General features: G+C 35.4%; 3 protein-coding genes across 4 annotated transcripts; 1 reads left to right on the forward strand and 2 right to left on the reverse strand.

Annotated features, from left to right (window-relative positions):
• The first annotated feature begins 291 nt into the window (after positions 1-291).
• Positions 292-3,856, forward strand: Hlh3b (Helix loop helix protein 3B). The gene is made up of 5 exons (XM_070305907.1): positions 292-560; positions 1,777-2,004; positions 2,170-2,381; positions 2,692-3,036; positions 3,282-3,856. The coding sequence occupies exons 1-5, from the start codon at positions 558-560 to the stop codon at positions 3,622-3,624; spliced, it is 1,131 nt and encodes a 376-aa protein (XP_070162008.1). The 5' UTR covers positions 292-557; the 3' UTR covers positions 3,625-3,856.
• A 350-nt stretch (positions 3,857-4,206) lies between these two features.
• Positions 4,207-7,805, reverse strand: LOC138937649 (nuclear speckle splicing regulatory protein 1). Its single transcript, XM_070304120.1, has 5 exons — positions 7,794-7,805; positions 7,069-7,517; positions 5,861-6,147; positions 5,542-5,795; positions 4,207-5,463 (listed from the first exon to the last, which is right to left on the reverse strand). Exons 1-5 carry the CDS (start codon positions 7,803-7,805, stop codon positions 4,852-4,854), a joined length of 1,614 nt encoding a protein of 537 aa, XP_070160221.1. The 3' UTR covers positions 4,207-4,851.
• Positions 7,430-14,089, reverse strand: LOC138936155 (uncharacterized). 2 transcript variants are annotated; one of them, XM_070301299.1, is made up of 11 exons: positions 13,678-14,089; positions 13,053-13,164; positions 11,378-11,650; positions 10,803-11,066; positions 10,244-10,413; positions 9,714-9,785; positions 9,098-9,384; positions 8,803-8,964; positions 8,604-8,714; positions 8,310-8,494; positions 7,430-7,517 (listed from the first exon to the last, which is right to left on the reverse strand). In XM_070301299.1, the coding sequence occupies exons 2-10, from the start codon at positions 13,113-13,115 to the stop codon at positions 8,310-8,312; spliced, it is 1,587 nt and encodes a 528-aa protein (XP_070157400.1). In that variant the 5' UTR covers positions 13,116-13,164; positions 13,678-14,089; the 3' UTR covers positions 7,430-7,517. The 2 variants fall into 2 exon arrangements, with proteins under 2 accessions (XP_070157400.1, XP_070157406.1); XM_070301305.1 differs by lacking the exon at positions 13,053-13,164.
• Between the last annotated feature and the right edge of the window lie 2,980 nt (positions 14,090-17,069).

Consider the following 17,069-nt stretch of genomic DNA (forward strand, 5'->3'; position numbering starts at 1 on the left):
GATGCAGATTTTTTTCATTGTCATTTTATTAGTATCATAATTTTTCAAAATTAACATAGAAAAATAATAAAAATTAAAACTTATTAATAAGCAGCTTATAATAACTTATTAATAAACAATCGGCATCATAAATTACGCAAAAGTGTGATAAATGAAAGTGACAAGTTTCTTATCGCTTACCGCGATGTTTGTATCATAAGATCTTTCAAACAAGAACATCACGCAGATCGGGAATCGATGTATGAATGAAGTATGGATTTCGCCTTTTCACCGGATATATGAGAATATGATCCGCGTGGAGAACGTCGATACAGGGATGCTGGATGGAGCATGGATGGGACGGACCTGATACGAGCTCCACCCATAAGCCTGCGCTCCGCCCTCGTGAAATTCATTTACCCGGAGGGTTACCCTGGTCTCGTTGCTAGTCAAATCGTCTCTTTCGACATCGGTGTTACTCCCCATCGCGATCGCGATGTGAGCAAGAGATCTCGTTCTCCGAATCGATCTGTGTCGTTTAATTTTGCGGTACTATTGGCATTTTTTTTGCGTGCGACATGGTGAGTATTAATTGTTTCGTGTGTGTTTGCGCGTAATGATTATCCGTGATAGCTTGATATCTTATGTTCTACAAATCTTTTTTTTTTTTTCTACAACCCTTATATATAGATCTCAAGCTGTGGTTGTGCTGGAATAATGTCACAATCGTTTATCGTAGATAGTTTAGAAAATACTGTGCTTAATTGATACAATAATTATGATACAAAAATTTTTTTTGTTGAGCCACAATTATTATTATATAATATATATATATATAATACCTAAACATTTTTCAAAAATTTTGAAATTATAAAAAAAATGAGCGTGCATCTGTATATCGTATATCGTGCTACTCGTCACGAACATAAGATGAATAATATAGAATTTTTTTAAAATTGTATTACACATTGTCATCTTATTGACATTCGCAATCTTATTGACATTCTTAATTGACAAAAGTACAATTCACCAAATGACAAATAGCATCTCTTCTGTAAACTTACAAACTCTTTGCATTAAAAGAGAATCAATCATCGACATCACAGGAAGATATTTTGATAAAGAATAATTTGAAATAAAAAATTCTCTGCTAGTATATAAAATTATTACCGAAAATATGCAGAGAGAGAGAGAGAGAGAGAGAGAGAGAAAGAGAGAGAGAGAGAGAGACAAACGGAAATGCTTCCTTCTTCACAAAAATTGATATATGAACAGCAAGTGCATATATGACTAATTCATAAAGATAAATCGAATGGCACACATCTGTTGAATGTCAGGGACAGTTAAAAAGAGCGATATCAACTTCCTGTTGGCGCTATGTAGACTAATTATATCCGAGATTGTCGACGACATCCATCTAACAAGCTTGTTTTAAGTATTATTCTTGTATAACACGGGATTCGATGGGAATCAGGAAAGGTTAACTTTCAAATGCGTGTTTATTATTGATAGATTTATTTATCTTGTCGCGGCGAGGATCTCGAAACTGCTTAGTCATATTCTTCAATCGCCTAATATCTGTTTACATTTTCTTAATCCGTCTCGCTTTGCCCTTACCCTTGTTATTATGGAGATTTTCTCAATAATAATTATCTTTGCTTAGTAATGGATTAGTTTTCAAAGTAAGCTTATAGAATATTAAATATAATATATAAAATTAATATATAATTATAAAATAAATTTATATACGTTTGGCATTTCGTCGTGTTTGTTCACTATATTTATTAATCTTCGCAGCCAATGTTAACGTATAGCGGCTGCGGGATAGGAGTCGCGGACGCCGAAAATGGTTCCCCAGCGGGATCGTTATTGTCCGGCGAGGGAGAGCTTCTGGAAGAGGCCGGTGATTCTCCGGGTACATCGAGGGACACCGAAGAGGAAGCGACACTCTCCGACGAGTTCTATTCCCACGACACCGACGACGAGGAAGATCAAAGCAAACGACGCCGAGATCGTTCTAGTTCCGTGAGCGAGATTGAAAATCTATTCCTATCAAATTACAAAATCTCGAAATTTCCATATTATGTAAAGTATAATAAATTTTGCTTCAATTTCCCCAAATCTGAAATATTGAAATGAACAGTTGTTGGATTAGCGGTAGTTTAATTGAAATTCATAATAATCTCGTAGCTAGATGGCATTTCGTCTTCCGGAAGTGGTCACTTAGAATCGCCTACGCCTCGTGTAGGTAACTTAGGTGTCAGAAAATTATTCACCAACAGTCGTGAACGATGGAGGCAGCAAAATGTGAGCGGCGCCTTCGCCGAGCTTCGCAAATTGGTGCCGACGCATCCGCCGGACAAGAAACTGTCGAAGAATGAGATATTAAGGATGGCGATCAGGTAACTTTTCGCCATAGAAATGAATATTTTTATTTCAAATATAAATAAATATTAATATCCATACACATTTTCGTTCATATCTTTTGAACAATTTTGAGAAATAAAAAAAAGCTTTTCCATTGTTTTAAAGATTTAAATTACAACTAAAATTAAAATTACAATTAAAATTAAAAAATACAACGATTTATTATAATATATATATAGACATTTCGCACGATACATTAAAAAATTTTATAATAAGAGGGATTAAAGGAAAAATTTTGATTACCTTATATTCGAACTTGAAATGATTACAAATCTTGTTTGGTAGATACATAAGATTATTAAGCAATGTTCTCGAGTGGCAAAAAAGTCAAGATCGTAATGGGATACAGCATCACGACGTGCGCATCAAATGTGAGTCGCATCTGAACAACCAAAACCCCGTCGCGTATCATGCGAAGCCTGCCGTAGCTTTCCTCAAGCAAGAGAAGCAAAATATGTCGGAAAATTCTCACGTCTTCCGTATCAATTATTCCTCGCAGAGGCATAACGCGTGCGACAAGAACGGCAGCAATCTGCTGATGATCGCGCCGAGCGGTCTTAACGTAACTATTCCCACCGGAAAACGATGTGTCACGCCTTCCGTCATCGTTACCCAAGGCAACTTTCACAGGTGAATTACGTGCCACGCTAGTTCTTTATAAAAGATAAAAAATTAGAAAAAAAGAAATCGATAAAACTTTGATTTTACAAAGCTGCAAATTTCTCTGAGCTCTCTTTGAAAATCATTGTATCACTTTTTGTATTTTTTAAACGAGTAAAAAAAGCATATTTATTTATTATAAATATTTCATGTATTATATACTATTGCTTGCAATAATCTAATAACGTATATAATGTCTGCAACATTTGTAACAGCAACAACAATGGAAATCTTATACGTTCTCCATCGAGCGGACGATCTTCGAATTTCCCAAAGTCACCGCAGATCTCATCAAACACTAGCGTAATATCTAACGGATCCTCCTCGTCTTCGACGAGTCACACACCGGTTACGAACGGGATAGGGTCGAGCGGATCGAACTGTGCTCAGAAGAGATTCAAGATCGAGCGGGACGAAGAAGAGCAGGCTCCGAGGGATTGCCGAGTTCCGCCGCCGCCTGCTCATAGTATACCGATCAGAAAGAGAGTCAAAGTCGCCTTCGTCAAGGACTCGAGTTCAGGATATCGCGGTGATTTGTGCGGCGCGGATCGCAAATGAAGCATTGGTGAGAGATACGTAATTATTCGTGAAATGATCGATTTACTTTAAGCACACGTACATTGCGTAAATATTTTTTTCTTGCTGTATTTGACAATAATTAGTACGATATAAAATCAAATGATTTCTCGAAGCAAGAGAAGATGAAGAGGTTTTTGAGTTAATATGCGTATAAAAAAATCTTCGATTAGTAAAATTTGAAATATACTTAACAATTCGCGCATTAAACATTCTTACGTTATATATACACAATTCTGTATTGATTCAATAAAAATTTCATCTTGTTATAAAAAGAATATTTCTTTAAAAATATTACATCTTGTGTTGAATACGGTTGTCCCGTTTTGTTGAACTTTAAACTATAAAATGTCTCTAACTTTTTAAATATTTTGATTATTGAAAACTATAACTTCAACAGATATTTAATAAAATACACTTTTGTTAAAAAAAAAAAAATATTTGTTGAAAAAAAGAAATGATTAAAAGAATAAGATAATTCCGAGAAATCTTGTTATCTATAGAAGAACGATGGCAAGAAGAGAGGAAAGGATGGGAACGTCGTGTTTCTCAAAGAATATTTTATTATGTATTTTGCGTTACATCGTTCGTATTAATTATTATATCGCAGTTACGCTTATAACAGTGACATGAAAAACACGAATAGGAAACTTCTGGTTACGTAGTAAACCGTTGTAAATTTGTAACAAATACATTTTTATCAGGCTTCCGCGTCTCCGGTTATAAGTGCTATATTATTGTAGAGCTTTGTAACAGAATATATCGAGTTTCGTACATATATTCGTTTACATATCATATTATTATACGGTGAACACAGTAAACGACAGTTGAACGTTGAACAGTTATCCACAGACAACGGACTCCATTGTATCCTTCGAGATAAAATTGCTTATATTTATATTCGCCTTCGTAAATATTCTAACTTTTCAATCTTCTCTCGCCATCATACGAGAAAAAATAACGGACATCGCCCAACATAGGGGTATTGACAATGGAATATCACCGTGCAAGGAATTTTCTATACAATACACACGTATTTATACATTTACGAATCTTGTTGGAAAATCCTTCTCGTCGCAACAGCTATTTTTTCATCTATCTCGTATACCATATTTGTACTTGCACACACTTGATAGTCGATAAAATTTAATCTAAAACTCTGCGAAAGCGGCGTTCGTCTCGCAAAACGCCCGCTCTCGCAGGCGTTTCCTACGTCAGGTATACTTTATACCTGGTGCTGTCTCTCTTCGGAGATTCCGATGACAGTTTCTTGGGGACGTATCGCTCGTCGTTAAACTCGATTGGCGGCACCGGAGTAGACGGTCGTCGCTCATCGGTCTGGCTGAAGGCTCTTCTCGGCGGCGTTTCATAAATCTTCCGCGTGCTCTTGCACTCGACGCTGCCTCGCTTACCGAGGTTCACGCTGGCGTAACTGACATCGCTGGTACGAGAATCCCTCTTTGGGAAGTCTACCTCCACGTAACTGACTCGCGAGTCGCGTGATCTCGCACTCGCGTCTGAATTTCGCTTGTTTTCTACATTCGTTAATGGTCTCTTGATCGTCGGTGTTTCTGGTCGATCCTGTCTGATCGTTGGCGTTTCCGGTTGCCGGGATGCACGCCGAGCTTTCTCGTCGTAATCGTCCGAGTACGTGCGTCGCTCGCGAACACGAGCCCGCTCCGTGCCATGATCCTCACTGTATCGCAGCCTGTCGTTGAACCTTCGTAGACGCTCGTCCTTCTGCTCGTTTATAAACACCTCGCTAGCGTCATGGGTACTGCGTTTTGGTCTTCGTCTGTCTTCCTCGTGTCGAACCTTAGTCTAAAAAAAGTACAAAGCAAACGCGAGGTGTATGTTGGCTCGTGAAAACAGCATCTATTTAAATCTTAATCCGTGTACCTTGAATATGTCGATTCTATCGTTAAATTCCAAATCTTGACTGTTTCTACGAATCGGCCGATAATTTCCTCTCTCCTCCTCGCTGCTACTTATACTGATCCAAGTGTTCTCTTGCTGGGAACTTCCCGCTCTCTTCGGCCACTCGTTTTCCGTCTTGAAATCGTACAAATCTCGCATACGTTGACTGAGTTTGTTGGCTCGCTCGTTAGTATCGATAAAACTCGACGAGCGATCTCTGCCAATATCCAACTCGTCTGCAATTAAATATCGCAGCATGAATCGAGAGATGTATATTAAAGTCATTAAGCGCATCACTTACCTTGCCTTTGTAAATGCGCTTTCTCGTTCTTCGCTGGCGAGAACTTTCTGGAGGGTTGCCATTTACTATTAGAGGCATCCGCATCCTTGCGCGGCTCCTCGTCCTTTTTACTGTGCTCTGTTATGGAACCTCTTCTCTCGGGATTTATTCTTGGTATGGGACTGGGTGATGGACTTTTGGCGAAGGTTATCCACCGGGTAGCCGCGCTCTGTGTAATCTCACAGCCATCTCTCGCAAGAGGAGATGATTCTCGGCGAAACTTTGCACCGTTAACCTGTGGTATCCACCTAAAGAAGATCAGATGTTCGAGGTCGAATGTTTGCTTCAAAATGACAAGTATTTGCTATTTTATCTGCATATATACCATACACAAATACACATATAAAGAAAAAATTTTGACAGATAAAGGCTGATACTATTTATGATTAACAATTGCCATTTTCGACCACAATAGTTTACTTTACTTGTATAAGAGAACGTTTAGTCATAATTAATTATTAAATTAATTTTTTAATTAATTATTAATAATTATATTAATTATATAAAATTATTAATACAATTATATTAAATATATTAAATTAATTAATTATTAAATTAGAATTTGCGAGAAAAGACATCATCACAAAATCATAAAGTCAATACCAATTATTCATGCACATTTGTAGGGATTTTTAAATCACAAAATTGTTTTCTCCAAATAATTCCATGGAAATAATTATTCTTTACGAGAAAACAAGAAAGATAAAGAAGGACGATTAAACATTGATACATTTGAACAATTTGAATATTCTGTACAATGGAAAGTTATCATTAGTTAATTACTTTTATAAATCTTTCTAAAATCGCAGCGAATCACAAACATACGAGGAGCGTCACAACGTGAAAAAATATTAGCGACTAGTTCCGGTCGATGGAAAAAAAACCAGGCACCACTATGTTTTCACGTTGTACCGTTCGGCATGATCCGTCGACCAACGTGAATTTTCGTCAACAAAATTGCCAAAGCTAATTCAAAAATCGCGAACACAAAATCGTACAGACAGGAAAGACGAACACGAAAGAAAGCAGAGCGACAACATCTGACCGAAATTAGACGCCATTACCCGTTGGAAGCTCCGTAATGATTATCAATCGCGCCTACGAATCTCAACTACAATCCCGATCATGGCATTTCTCGCTTTCGGACGTGGAAAATGTGCGCGGTCAACCTCGTGGCGATGGTTCGTGGATCGCTGCAGTCTGTGTGCCTTCGCTGCTCGATGATGCTTTTTTCCATTCCCCTTGTGGCGGTCACGTCGGTACTATAACTTCTGACGGCTTGAGATCGATCAACGATCTCGGGCTCGATCCTGGAGGATCGATTTTCGGCTGACGTAGTCATCGCTGCCGTCTCGTCGATGCTCTCCTGCCGCTCGTCCCTCGACCATCTCTTAACGGTCCCCGGCGATTGCTGATCTCGCGGCACGTATCTCGGCAATGGCATCCATCTCGACGTGTCTAGTTTACTGGTGTCGCTAATCTCCGTGTGCCGACGATCCTCCACGCGACGTTCCGTGTATTTCTTCAAACAGTCTACATCCGCACTGCGGCTACGCTGGCTGCGCGGTGATCGAGACGGTCTTCGTTGTTGCCCGTTGTTCGCCGGGCTGGCCCTTTCCTAAAGTTTAGGCGAATGTATAGAGAGAATGGTGTGTTTTGGAATTAAATACTTTCGTACGTGAAACGATGATATATGTTGTGTTAATTTTAAATACTTATGAGTTATTTTATTTTAAAAAGAAACAATAGATAAAAAAAAAATAATATTATGGAACCTGTAATATATAGAATTTAACTCATTCATTATATGCAATTCATTATGCAATTAAAAAATAAAATGTACGTATATTAAATAATGGATCTTTTTTTTTTAAATATTTGTAAATGTAAGTACTGAAAATACCATGACGTATCGTGTTCATTATTTTAATGTTTTTTTTTCTTTTCTTTTTTTCGTAAGATATGCCAAACTTAAATTATGCGCATTTCATTGATATAAAGATTTTCTTTATATGAATAAATTTGTTATTAATATGTTGACAATTTTCTAAATTTCATTCTAGTAAAAAGATTGTTTTCATTACATAAAGAGATGGGGAGTGGGAGAAGAAGGGATAAATCATTCAATAGACTCCCCTAACAATTACTTGTTATCAATAATTCAATTTTTTCGATATAAAATATTCTCCGGTTAATACATGCAATATACCATCAATAATTATTATACTGATTTTATTAAAAAATTAAAGGATAAAGAAGAAATAATGTTTCTCGCAATTTTTCGATTATGCAAAGGCATGAAGGCAACATCGTTTATCATTTCACACACATTTGTGATTACGATCACAAAATAGAACTTTATTCAACAAAGAAGACCGGCGGCGATAAAGAGGCACGTATCGGATATTACCTAAGTAAGGTGAAGCTTTGCGTAATCCGATATGTGCAGAATTCCGTGTGCCGCAGATGCAACGTGCAGACTGGAACCGCACGCGCGTGGATTGATTCTGGAATTATGCAGCTCGGTTATTTGGCTGCTGCACGCCGCCGCTGGATCGCCGCTGGACTCTAGATAACCATTCCAGAATTCGTTTCCTGTAGGAAGAATATACAAGTGCCTTATTAAATACAGCATTTAAATTAATATCGAACTGGCAACAGCATAAGCAAACAATAAAATAAAATAATCAGAATACTTAAATACCTGGCAACGCGTTTCCATCCCAGGCATAAGTGACAATGAGCAGTTTATTCGCATCGGTAGCTCGAAATAGCTTACTGTGTGGCTCTCTCATGGCAAAATGAATTTTTATATCTGAAAATTTCGTTATTAAGAGAAGAGAAAGAATGTTCGTTGAAATATATTTATTATTTATTACTAGATATATTTATTATTTACTAACTGCCCAGATAATCGCCGTTTCCTGCGTCGCCGCACTTCTGCTGCCGGAAGTAAGAGAACATGATGTCAGAAACGTACTTAAGTTTCTTGTTCATTTTTTTAATGGCGATCTCGAATGTTTTCAGGAAATATATCTGTTGATCCTGAATTACTTGCCAGACACCTACGAATCGTTATTTATTTAATCAATAATCGGAAAAAGAAAAAGATACAAAACGACTTTTAATAAATAATCGATATAAAAAATTCAATCTTATATATAGTCGTTGCAACGACAAGATTATTATTGCACTAACCAAGGCCAAAACCGACCACGTGCAAGAAAGCTGTCGTGTTTTGCTTCTCGGCGCGAGTATTCGCCTCGAGCAATATTATTTCTACGGAGAGTAGAGTCCTCTTCATGTAATTCTCGATATCGAAGATAGTCTGGCTGCTTGACGATAAGTAACGTTTGTTGTCTTTCGATTTAACGCGTTTCACAGTTTCCTCATAGAGCGGATGATAATCCGCGCCGTAAAACTTCGCCCATAAAACACGCATCCCGCGTTTTTCTTCGGACGTGCCGTCTATCCCGGGTCCGTACCTATTTCATATAGATCAATTCTTTCAAAAGAATTTCGTTTGTATGATATAAGGAAAGAAACTTTGCATACGAGTACATGTAGAAAGACACTATACATTGTATTAACTTTAATTACCATCCCTTGCAGTTAATATAGTGCCGAAGATTTTAAAGAAGAGATACTGTATATCTTATATCTTTATTATAAATAATAGCAAAGATTAAACGAAATACATCAAAATATCCGACGTTATATTTAGCGTTACGACACGAATAAATTCTAAATCTTCAAATAAGTGTCGTTAAAAAAATGTAACGCTACATAATTATTGCGGAAAATCGTTGCTTACCCATTATCTATATTGTTTTGCAACGGCGTGATGAGAATATCCTGATACTCCATAACTCGGGGCCTTTCGAATCTACGTGATAGACGAAATGACATAATTATAAATTTATTAGGAAGATATAAATTTTAATAAATTTAATAAATAATAAATTTTTAATAATAAATTTTTAATAATAGATAATAAATTTCGTAATAAATTTTTAACGGATTCTCTCTATAGAATTTTTGCGGAAAATAATATTTTTTTAATATAAATACTTGGCGTCGCGACGCTATCGCGTCGATTGATATTTATAGAAAAATGCATACAGAGAAATAGAGATAAAAAAAGATAAAAATATTGTTAAGAATTATCGGTATTTTCGTGACGATTTCAATAATCATTGCGAAAATTTTTGCAGATATAAATAATCGCACGCGCGAAGGAGATAAAAATAGAACACGCGTCTGCAGACACGACAGGAACGTCACAGTGGTTTGCGCGTATAAAAATATTCCTGCAGAAGGTGGGGTTAAATAAATGCATAAAACCTTGTGCCTATGACACCCATAATAACCCCACGAGGTTGGACTGCGTCTGGGTCACTGCTCACGATGCCTCTATTATTTCGCGCGCCGTCGTTTATGAATTCCGTGTGAGATGATACCACCATCATCGCCGATAATTTTATCTCGTCGTAGCTCAAGCATTTTGTTAGGACCTATTTGTCAAATTTTAAAGACGATTACAAAGCTTAAGAACCGTCGCGATATCAAAAGAAGATGCATTATAAGAAACAACCTTCTCTATACATTGTGTTTTTTAATATCTTATAAATTTTCAATATCGGTAAACATATGTAACGTAATATCGATCTAAAGGGAAAATTCAATAGCCTGTAATAAAGTGCAAAAAAAAAAAAAAAGATAGAGGGATGAGAATTTTTATTTAACACATTATTTTACGAAAACAAGACTGAGAGAAGCATTTCAAGAGCTATTTTATTATTATTAAATTATTATTATACATTAGTTAATTTAAATATTATATAATGTAACTACTTTATGAAGTATTTTTGTGCTTGTTTAAAAAAAGAATTCACGTACTTACCAATGGTTCCTTCTCATTGCTCGTACCAATAGTCTCCCATCCGTCGATGCCAGTCTTGTTGTCGATTAATTTCCATCGATCGTTGGAGCCGTAAAAGTAAACAGCCCTTTTTTCCAGCAGGCGGTGAATGAATTGGACGAGGCTCATATCTTTGTACAAGGCTTTCTCGACAGCGCTACCATACAACCGCTTGTGTTTCAACCATCCAGCAATCATGGGCAACATCGCCTCGTGTATCAGCGGATATGTCGAATTCGCGTTTAACTAAATAAAAAAATTTGGCATTGCGTTGAAATTAATCGAAATCGTTAATATTATCGTCATAGAAGATAAGAAAAGAGCTCAGATTTAAACTTACGAAACCGATTTTTTAAAGAAAGATATACAAAATGATGATCTTCAGAAAATTAAGCAACTAAAGTAAAGTGTTCTCCAATTTTCAAGCAATATCTATTTAAAGAATATTTAATCAAAAGTCCGCAACTCTCTAATTCATACGATCGATATCTAACTCATATGAACGTATATCATCGATATACGCTCGATCAAATTTAATTTGCTACATTTACGCAAACCTCAATGGTCTCCGCGCTGACTCCCCTATCCCTCAGGGAGGCGCATCTCATGGTGCTAATTGGAAACTTTACGGGAAATGCATCGCTCCGCTTGATTAGCTCCGCCAGACTGGTCGGTGGTGGTACGGAGACATCGAGGCACTTTTTCAGTAAGTCCTTCGTATCGTCGTCGAAGGGCACACCATGGGGTGAACCCAGCGTGTTCTCCCACGATAACTCCGGCGGCTCCTTCGTCTGCAGCATTTGCTGACGCGCCTCTTCCGCTCGATTATTCTGTGAAGAGATAATACTTTTGAATGAACTGACTCTCGCGCGAAAAAACACTCACCGATGACGACACAAATGAAACTTTGCGTATCGCATAGGATACCATTAACTAAAGAAGACAACGTTGAATAGAAATCCTAATTTTTTTCAATATAAAAATTAAATTGATGTTTGAAAAGACTTTCTTGAAAAATTTGCATATTACATTTCTTAAACGCTGCGTTGCTTTTTGTAGAAAAATTTTTCATTGCGGAAATAAGAGATGCGAAGAAAGCGATGGTACGTATACTTAAAAGCTTCTTGCTAAAAAATATGAACAAATGATTTGCTTTTGAATGATATTAAATAATTTCGCGCACTAATACGGTTCGACGTCGTCGACGTTGAAGCCAAGGGCTACGAAATCAATTCTAAGAAAAATTTTGCAAAACGGCGAAACGTCGTTCTATTAATAACCCCGCTGATTACAGCAAGGACGCCAAGTCCCTTTGACGCTTGAGCATAAAATCCGTTAAGTAGCGTAAAATGTATCTGTTCATCCTAGCGAGCAGCTTGACGTTAACTCTCTTCGTGGGCGCGCATACACATACGAATACTTACGCGAACGCACATATATATATATGTAAAAAAGTGCACGCACTTGTTTAACGCCTACGGCGGTCCTGCGGTTTGCTTTATTTTTCTGTTTATCGATTCTGCCACCTGAACGACAGGGGTGAGCGAAGGAAATTCAAGCTATCTCGCATTGTAAAATAACTGTCGATGTTGTATATTATTTTGTTCTAGCCTTTATAATCTTATAAAAGAAAGAAAGAATAATGCATTGATCCGTTATTCTAAATTTTTTCGTCCCACATTTTTTGTCGCTTAATTAATTTTATAATTATGCACAAATATATAAAATTTTATAATAAAGTTACTTATTTATATTCATTTTAAAAATATATATAATAAATTGAAAAAAAAATCATACTTGCATTAATATCAGTAGTAGTTTCAAATATCAATTCAAGTTAAACAAATTTATCAAATTTTTTAAATTTTCATAAAACTATTACTTGTCATAGATAAATAACGTAAAATATTAATTTGTCAAAAAAAAAAAAAAACTTTATAAAATAAACAAAATTATTAAAAATTATGGTGTACGTATAAGGTATATTTAAAATATATTAAAAAACTACACATGATAACAGCAAGCGAGAAAAAAAAAAGAGAAAATAAACTATAATATTATTTGGACATAAAAACGCTTAGCTACTTTGCATGCTAGTCGACAAAATTTCGTATAACAAAGCAATAAATTATAAATAAATTATAAATAAAAAAGATTTCTATCTCTATAATTCCCATGCGTTAATATTAAATATAACATTAAAGTAATTGGAATAAGAACAAATATATTAACCCTTTCGCTGCGGCAGATGTTAATATGTAGCACGCGTGGCAGACGGCAAATATTCAACTGCATCCGACGCTATCGACGATGAAACTGGTCGTTCGCGCGCATTTTTCAGAAGCTATATATTAGTTATCGAAACACTGAATTACATTATGCAATTGTTGCCGATAAAAATTGCCGAACGCCTAAAGGCGCCACAGTCATATGATCGAATTTAGTTAGGCGCCAATAAGCGCCAACAGCACACTGCAGACAAATTTTCAAAGCGCCTATGGGCGCCAATAGCAATGAAATGGTTAAAGGAAGCAAAGTGCTGTCAATTTCGCGCATTTGACACAGTGCAATTAATCAGTTGACCGCGCGATTAAAATTGTACATAGTCAATTCGCTTATTAGTCAAGTTTAACCATATAGTATAGAGCAAACAGATAAGCAACTGTAGGCCTTTTATATTAAAAAGTTGGATTAATCATTTACATTTTTTGTAAATTTCTTAACTTTAGTACGATAACACCCAGCTAATCATGATGTGCTCTGGTATTAAAATTAATAAATTTACGAAAGATGGAGTTAATCTGTTTAATTCGTATACATTCCTACTATCGTAATGTAGAAACAAGCATCAACTCACCTGACGGACGCAACAGGCAAATAGTGACATGCCCATGAATATTATCGGAAATAAACTTTTCTTTTTTTTTCTTTTTTTTTCTTTATTAGATTTCCTATCCAGAACGCAGTAGCACAATTTCTAACAATAATGCGATTTCACAATTAATTATCACGATTTGCTTATAGATATTGTTTTTTTATTAAGCTTGATTATTCTCCCGCTATCTTTTAAGAGTCATATATAAGACGAGTGTCAAATCCGGGATCTGCCGACTATCAATAAATCACTTCGACAATTACGCGTTATCGTGAAACAAATTTGTTTGATGCAACCGATCGATGGCGACTGCCATGTCTTGTTGAATATCGCGAAATTTCAAACGTCACGCGACGCGATTGCCACGTAAACTTTTCTCGCGCTAAACGATCGCAATGTATCTATTTGTAAGAATGACGCAGCCGGCAGCTGCTGGACCGCCGCTGTTTGGACGCACATGCGCGCCCGCAACCTGGTAATATGCGCAGAGATGAAAAAGATTGAGAGAAGACGCGTGTGTTATCTGTTTGCCGGAACATCGAATTTTTCATTTCCGTCAACAATTAAAAAGCGTGCAAATTAGTAGATCTGCTTGATTTGATCCGTCACCCCGATTTGCCAGTATCTTATGTTCGTAAACAAAATAGTGTAAGATATCGGTGGGGAAAATCAGTTTCCCTAGCATTAGACTCTAGGACTCTATTCTACTCAGGGAACGACAGCCCTGGATTAGTTATATAAAAGAACACAAGGGACAGCTACGGGTCTTCTGGGGCAACAGAGTGGAAAAGAAGAGAGTACTCCAAGGAAGTCGGAGCAGTGGCGAAAAAGGATTCCAAGAAGGATCGAGCATCCAAGGGCAAGGTAGACGGATAAAAGGAGCAACGAGGCCCAGGATACGAGGATCGAGGGTTGGAGCGGCCACTCAGAAGTCGGCGGAATAAAGGAGCAACGGAAAGACCACGCGGCGAGCCCGCCATATTGGCCGCATTTCGGAGTACGACCACGCGGTCTTACAGCAAAGGTCACATTAAAATTACACTGCCTGAGAGCGTGCATAGCGAAGGAAAGCTTAATAAATTCAACGAAGTATAGTTCAAATTCGTTTACTCAAATAAATCCCAGTTTACACATCCTGACCGAAAGATTCGCCAAATTATACGTGGGGAAAAAATAATACCCAGCGATAACTCCATTTTTCCAATAAGAATCTTACAATAGATTGACTTAAGGCTAATCTGTTACATGCGAGATATTCAATGTGATACGAGACATTCAAGCGTATCTATATGTACATACATAATTATTAAAATGAGGATAATTCTGCAAAATATCTTTACTTCTATGACGCAAACTCTGCGATATATTTTGCAACACACTTTGATGTTCTGTCAACTAGTGACTCAACAGTAGGAAAACAGGTTTATATCGATTACAGGAGCGTCTCTAAAACATTTGGCATCCCGGAATAATAAAAAATTAGTCTTTCAATATAGAAATACAATTTAAAAAATTTAAATATATTATATATATAATATATATAATATGTAATATAATATATATAGTATATAATATATATATATATATATATATAAAATATAAAATATATTGTATATATATATATATATATATTATTATCTTGTAATTAAATCTTTTCTTTGTTTTTTGTCAAACTTTTGAGAATTTATACTGTTATTTCAACTTTACCGATAATAAAGTTCATGATGACTGCTGCCATCTAAAGGCTCCTCTCTTCGGGGATCTCTTTATAAAATGATATTAATTAATCATTAAGATAAAGATTAATCATACATTTATCTTCCTATAAGTCGTTAAAATATTTATACGTTTTAAACTCGCGTAATTTTTATAATTTTCATAATTTAATCGTGAAATTGTTTGAAGACGCGCCAGTAAAAAAAAAAAAAAACGATTTTATTCACGCGAATTTTTTAGTAGGTAATAAATATATAGTTTAATATCAAATGATTATAATAATTCAATATTTAATATACGATAAACTTATAATTTATTGCAGTGTTGGATTTTCTATTAGGTTTATAGTAGATGCATTCTCTTGGATCTCAGTAATTGTCTTCAAATCAAATTGAGATCTAGAGATCTCAATATAGCAAAAAATCAAAATTTTAAGTTTCATTTAAAATTGTTGCGAGTCTTTCATTGAACTTGCGTCTACGAATGGTAAAATTAAATCTCTCTTCCTTACTATTATTGCAAGTAATAAAAATATATCATTGTATTAAAAAAAAAACAATTATATATATTAAAAGAAATTAGACAACTTGTATAAGTAATTTGTGTATTTTTTTCGATAAATTTTGGTGGATAAGCGAATGATAAAAGTGCGTAAAACACCGCAAGAATTACAGGGGAACAGTCGACATCTGTGAAATCTCATAGCAAGCGCGATGTCAAGGAACAAACGGTAATCTTGTTCCTGTATTACTCAATAATATATAAATTATAGCAATCAAATATAATAATAAATCCATCATTTGTATAATTCAATTTATCGCAGATTGTCTAAATTACATATATATATTTTAATTTAGATTATGTAATATTTTCGATTACAGACGAAGCTGTCCAAAAATATACATAGATCCAAGAATTTGAAAATATTTTCTTCAATTCAACAACAGCAAATCAATTGTAACATAATAACAAAATTAATTAGAAATAAAATCGATAAGAATAGCAGGAATTTATGATAATCGTGATATAGATTATCATGTATCAAAATAAATGCGAGGAACTTGTACATTTTTAAGATTTTATTGCGTGATATTTTATCTATCAATTATTTAATTAAAAGATAAGATAGAAAAGCTTTTAGATTTGACATATACTAATTTACTACTACTATTAATTTAATGACAAAGTGTCGAGAAAATAATTTTTTATGTTGAATGCGGATAAACGGATACATCTTGAAGCGCGACACTGTGTATAAACCGAAATCGCTTTTATCAATTTACATTATACGGTAAAAGTAAACCGCATACCTATAATATACAAAATATACAGGATATTTTTTAATCGTCTCGTTAAACACATTTAGCAATTTCTCTCCGTAGAATCTCAGTCGTTATGAAGGCTCTCGTTAAGCCGAGCTTCTTTTTTTCGAGAACACGTATTAATCTTTTCATTCAGCCATATCAAAATTCAATTTTACCTCGTTATCGTGATAAAAGAGAGGCAAATTTAAATACACATCCAATATATCTTCATATATGTATAATGAAATATATAAGATATTAGTTACTGTAAATGTAACAGAAAAAAGTATACGTATTTTTATCCAACATGATTATATGTATGATACATATAAATTACATTCTAAGTGATATAAA

Source organism: Polyergus mexicanus, unplaced genomic scaffold (assembly GCF_030449975.1).
Source record: "Polyergus mexicanus isolate NDT 795.1 unplaced genomic scaffold, iyPolMexi1.0 SCAF_1, whole genome shotgun sequence".
NCBI lineage: Eukaryota > Metazoa > Arthropoda > Insecta > Hymenoptera > Formicidae > Polyergus > Polyergus mexicanus.

Bases quoted from the DNA above. Each gene is read 5' to 3' on its own strand.
- Hlh3b (XM_070305907.1), top strand. The intron at 2,382-2,691 runs GTAACTTTTCGC...CTTGTTTGGTAG, and splicing joins ATATTAAGGATGGCGATCAG to ATACATAAGATTATTAAGCA. The intron at 3,037-3,281 runs GTGAATTACGTG...CATTTGTAACAG, and splicing joins ACCCAAGGCAACTTTCACAG to CAACAACAATGGAAATCTTA.
- LOC138937649 (XM_070304120.1), bottom strand. The intron at 5,796-5,860 runs GTAAGTGATGCG...ATTTAATTGCAG, and splicing joins AGCGCATTTACAAAGGCAAG to ACGAGTTGGATATTGGCAGA. The intron at 5,464-5,541 runs GTACACGGATTA...TACTTTTTTTAG, and splicing joins ATAGAATCGACATATTCAAG to ACTAAGGTTCGACACGAGGA.
- LOC138936155 (XM_070301299.1), bottom strand. From the start codon at position 13,115: ATGCAGTTGAATATTTGCCGTCTGCCACGCGTGCTACATATTAACATC. The intron at 11,651-13,052 runs GTTAATATATTT...ATCTCTTCACAG, and splicing joins ACATCTGCCGCAGCGAAAGG to AATAATCGAGCGGAAGAGGC. The intron at 8,965-9,097 runs GTTAGTGCAATA...AACGATTCGTAG, and splicing joins CGTGGTCGGTTTTGGCCTTG to GTGTCTGGCAAGTAATTCAG.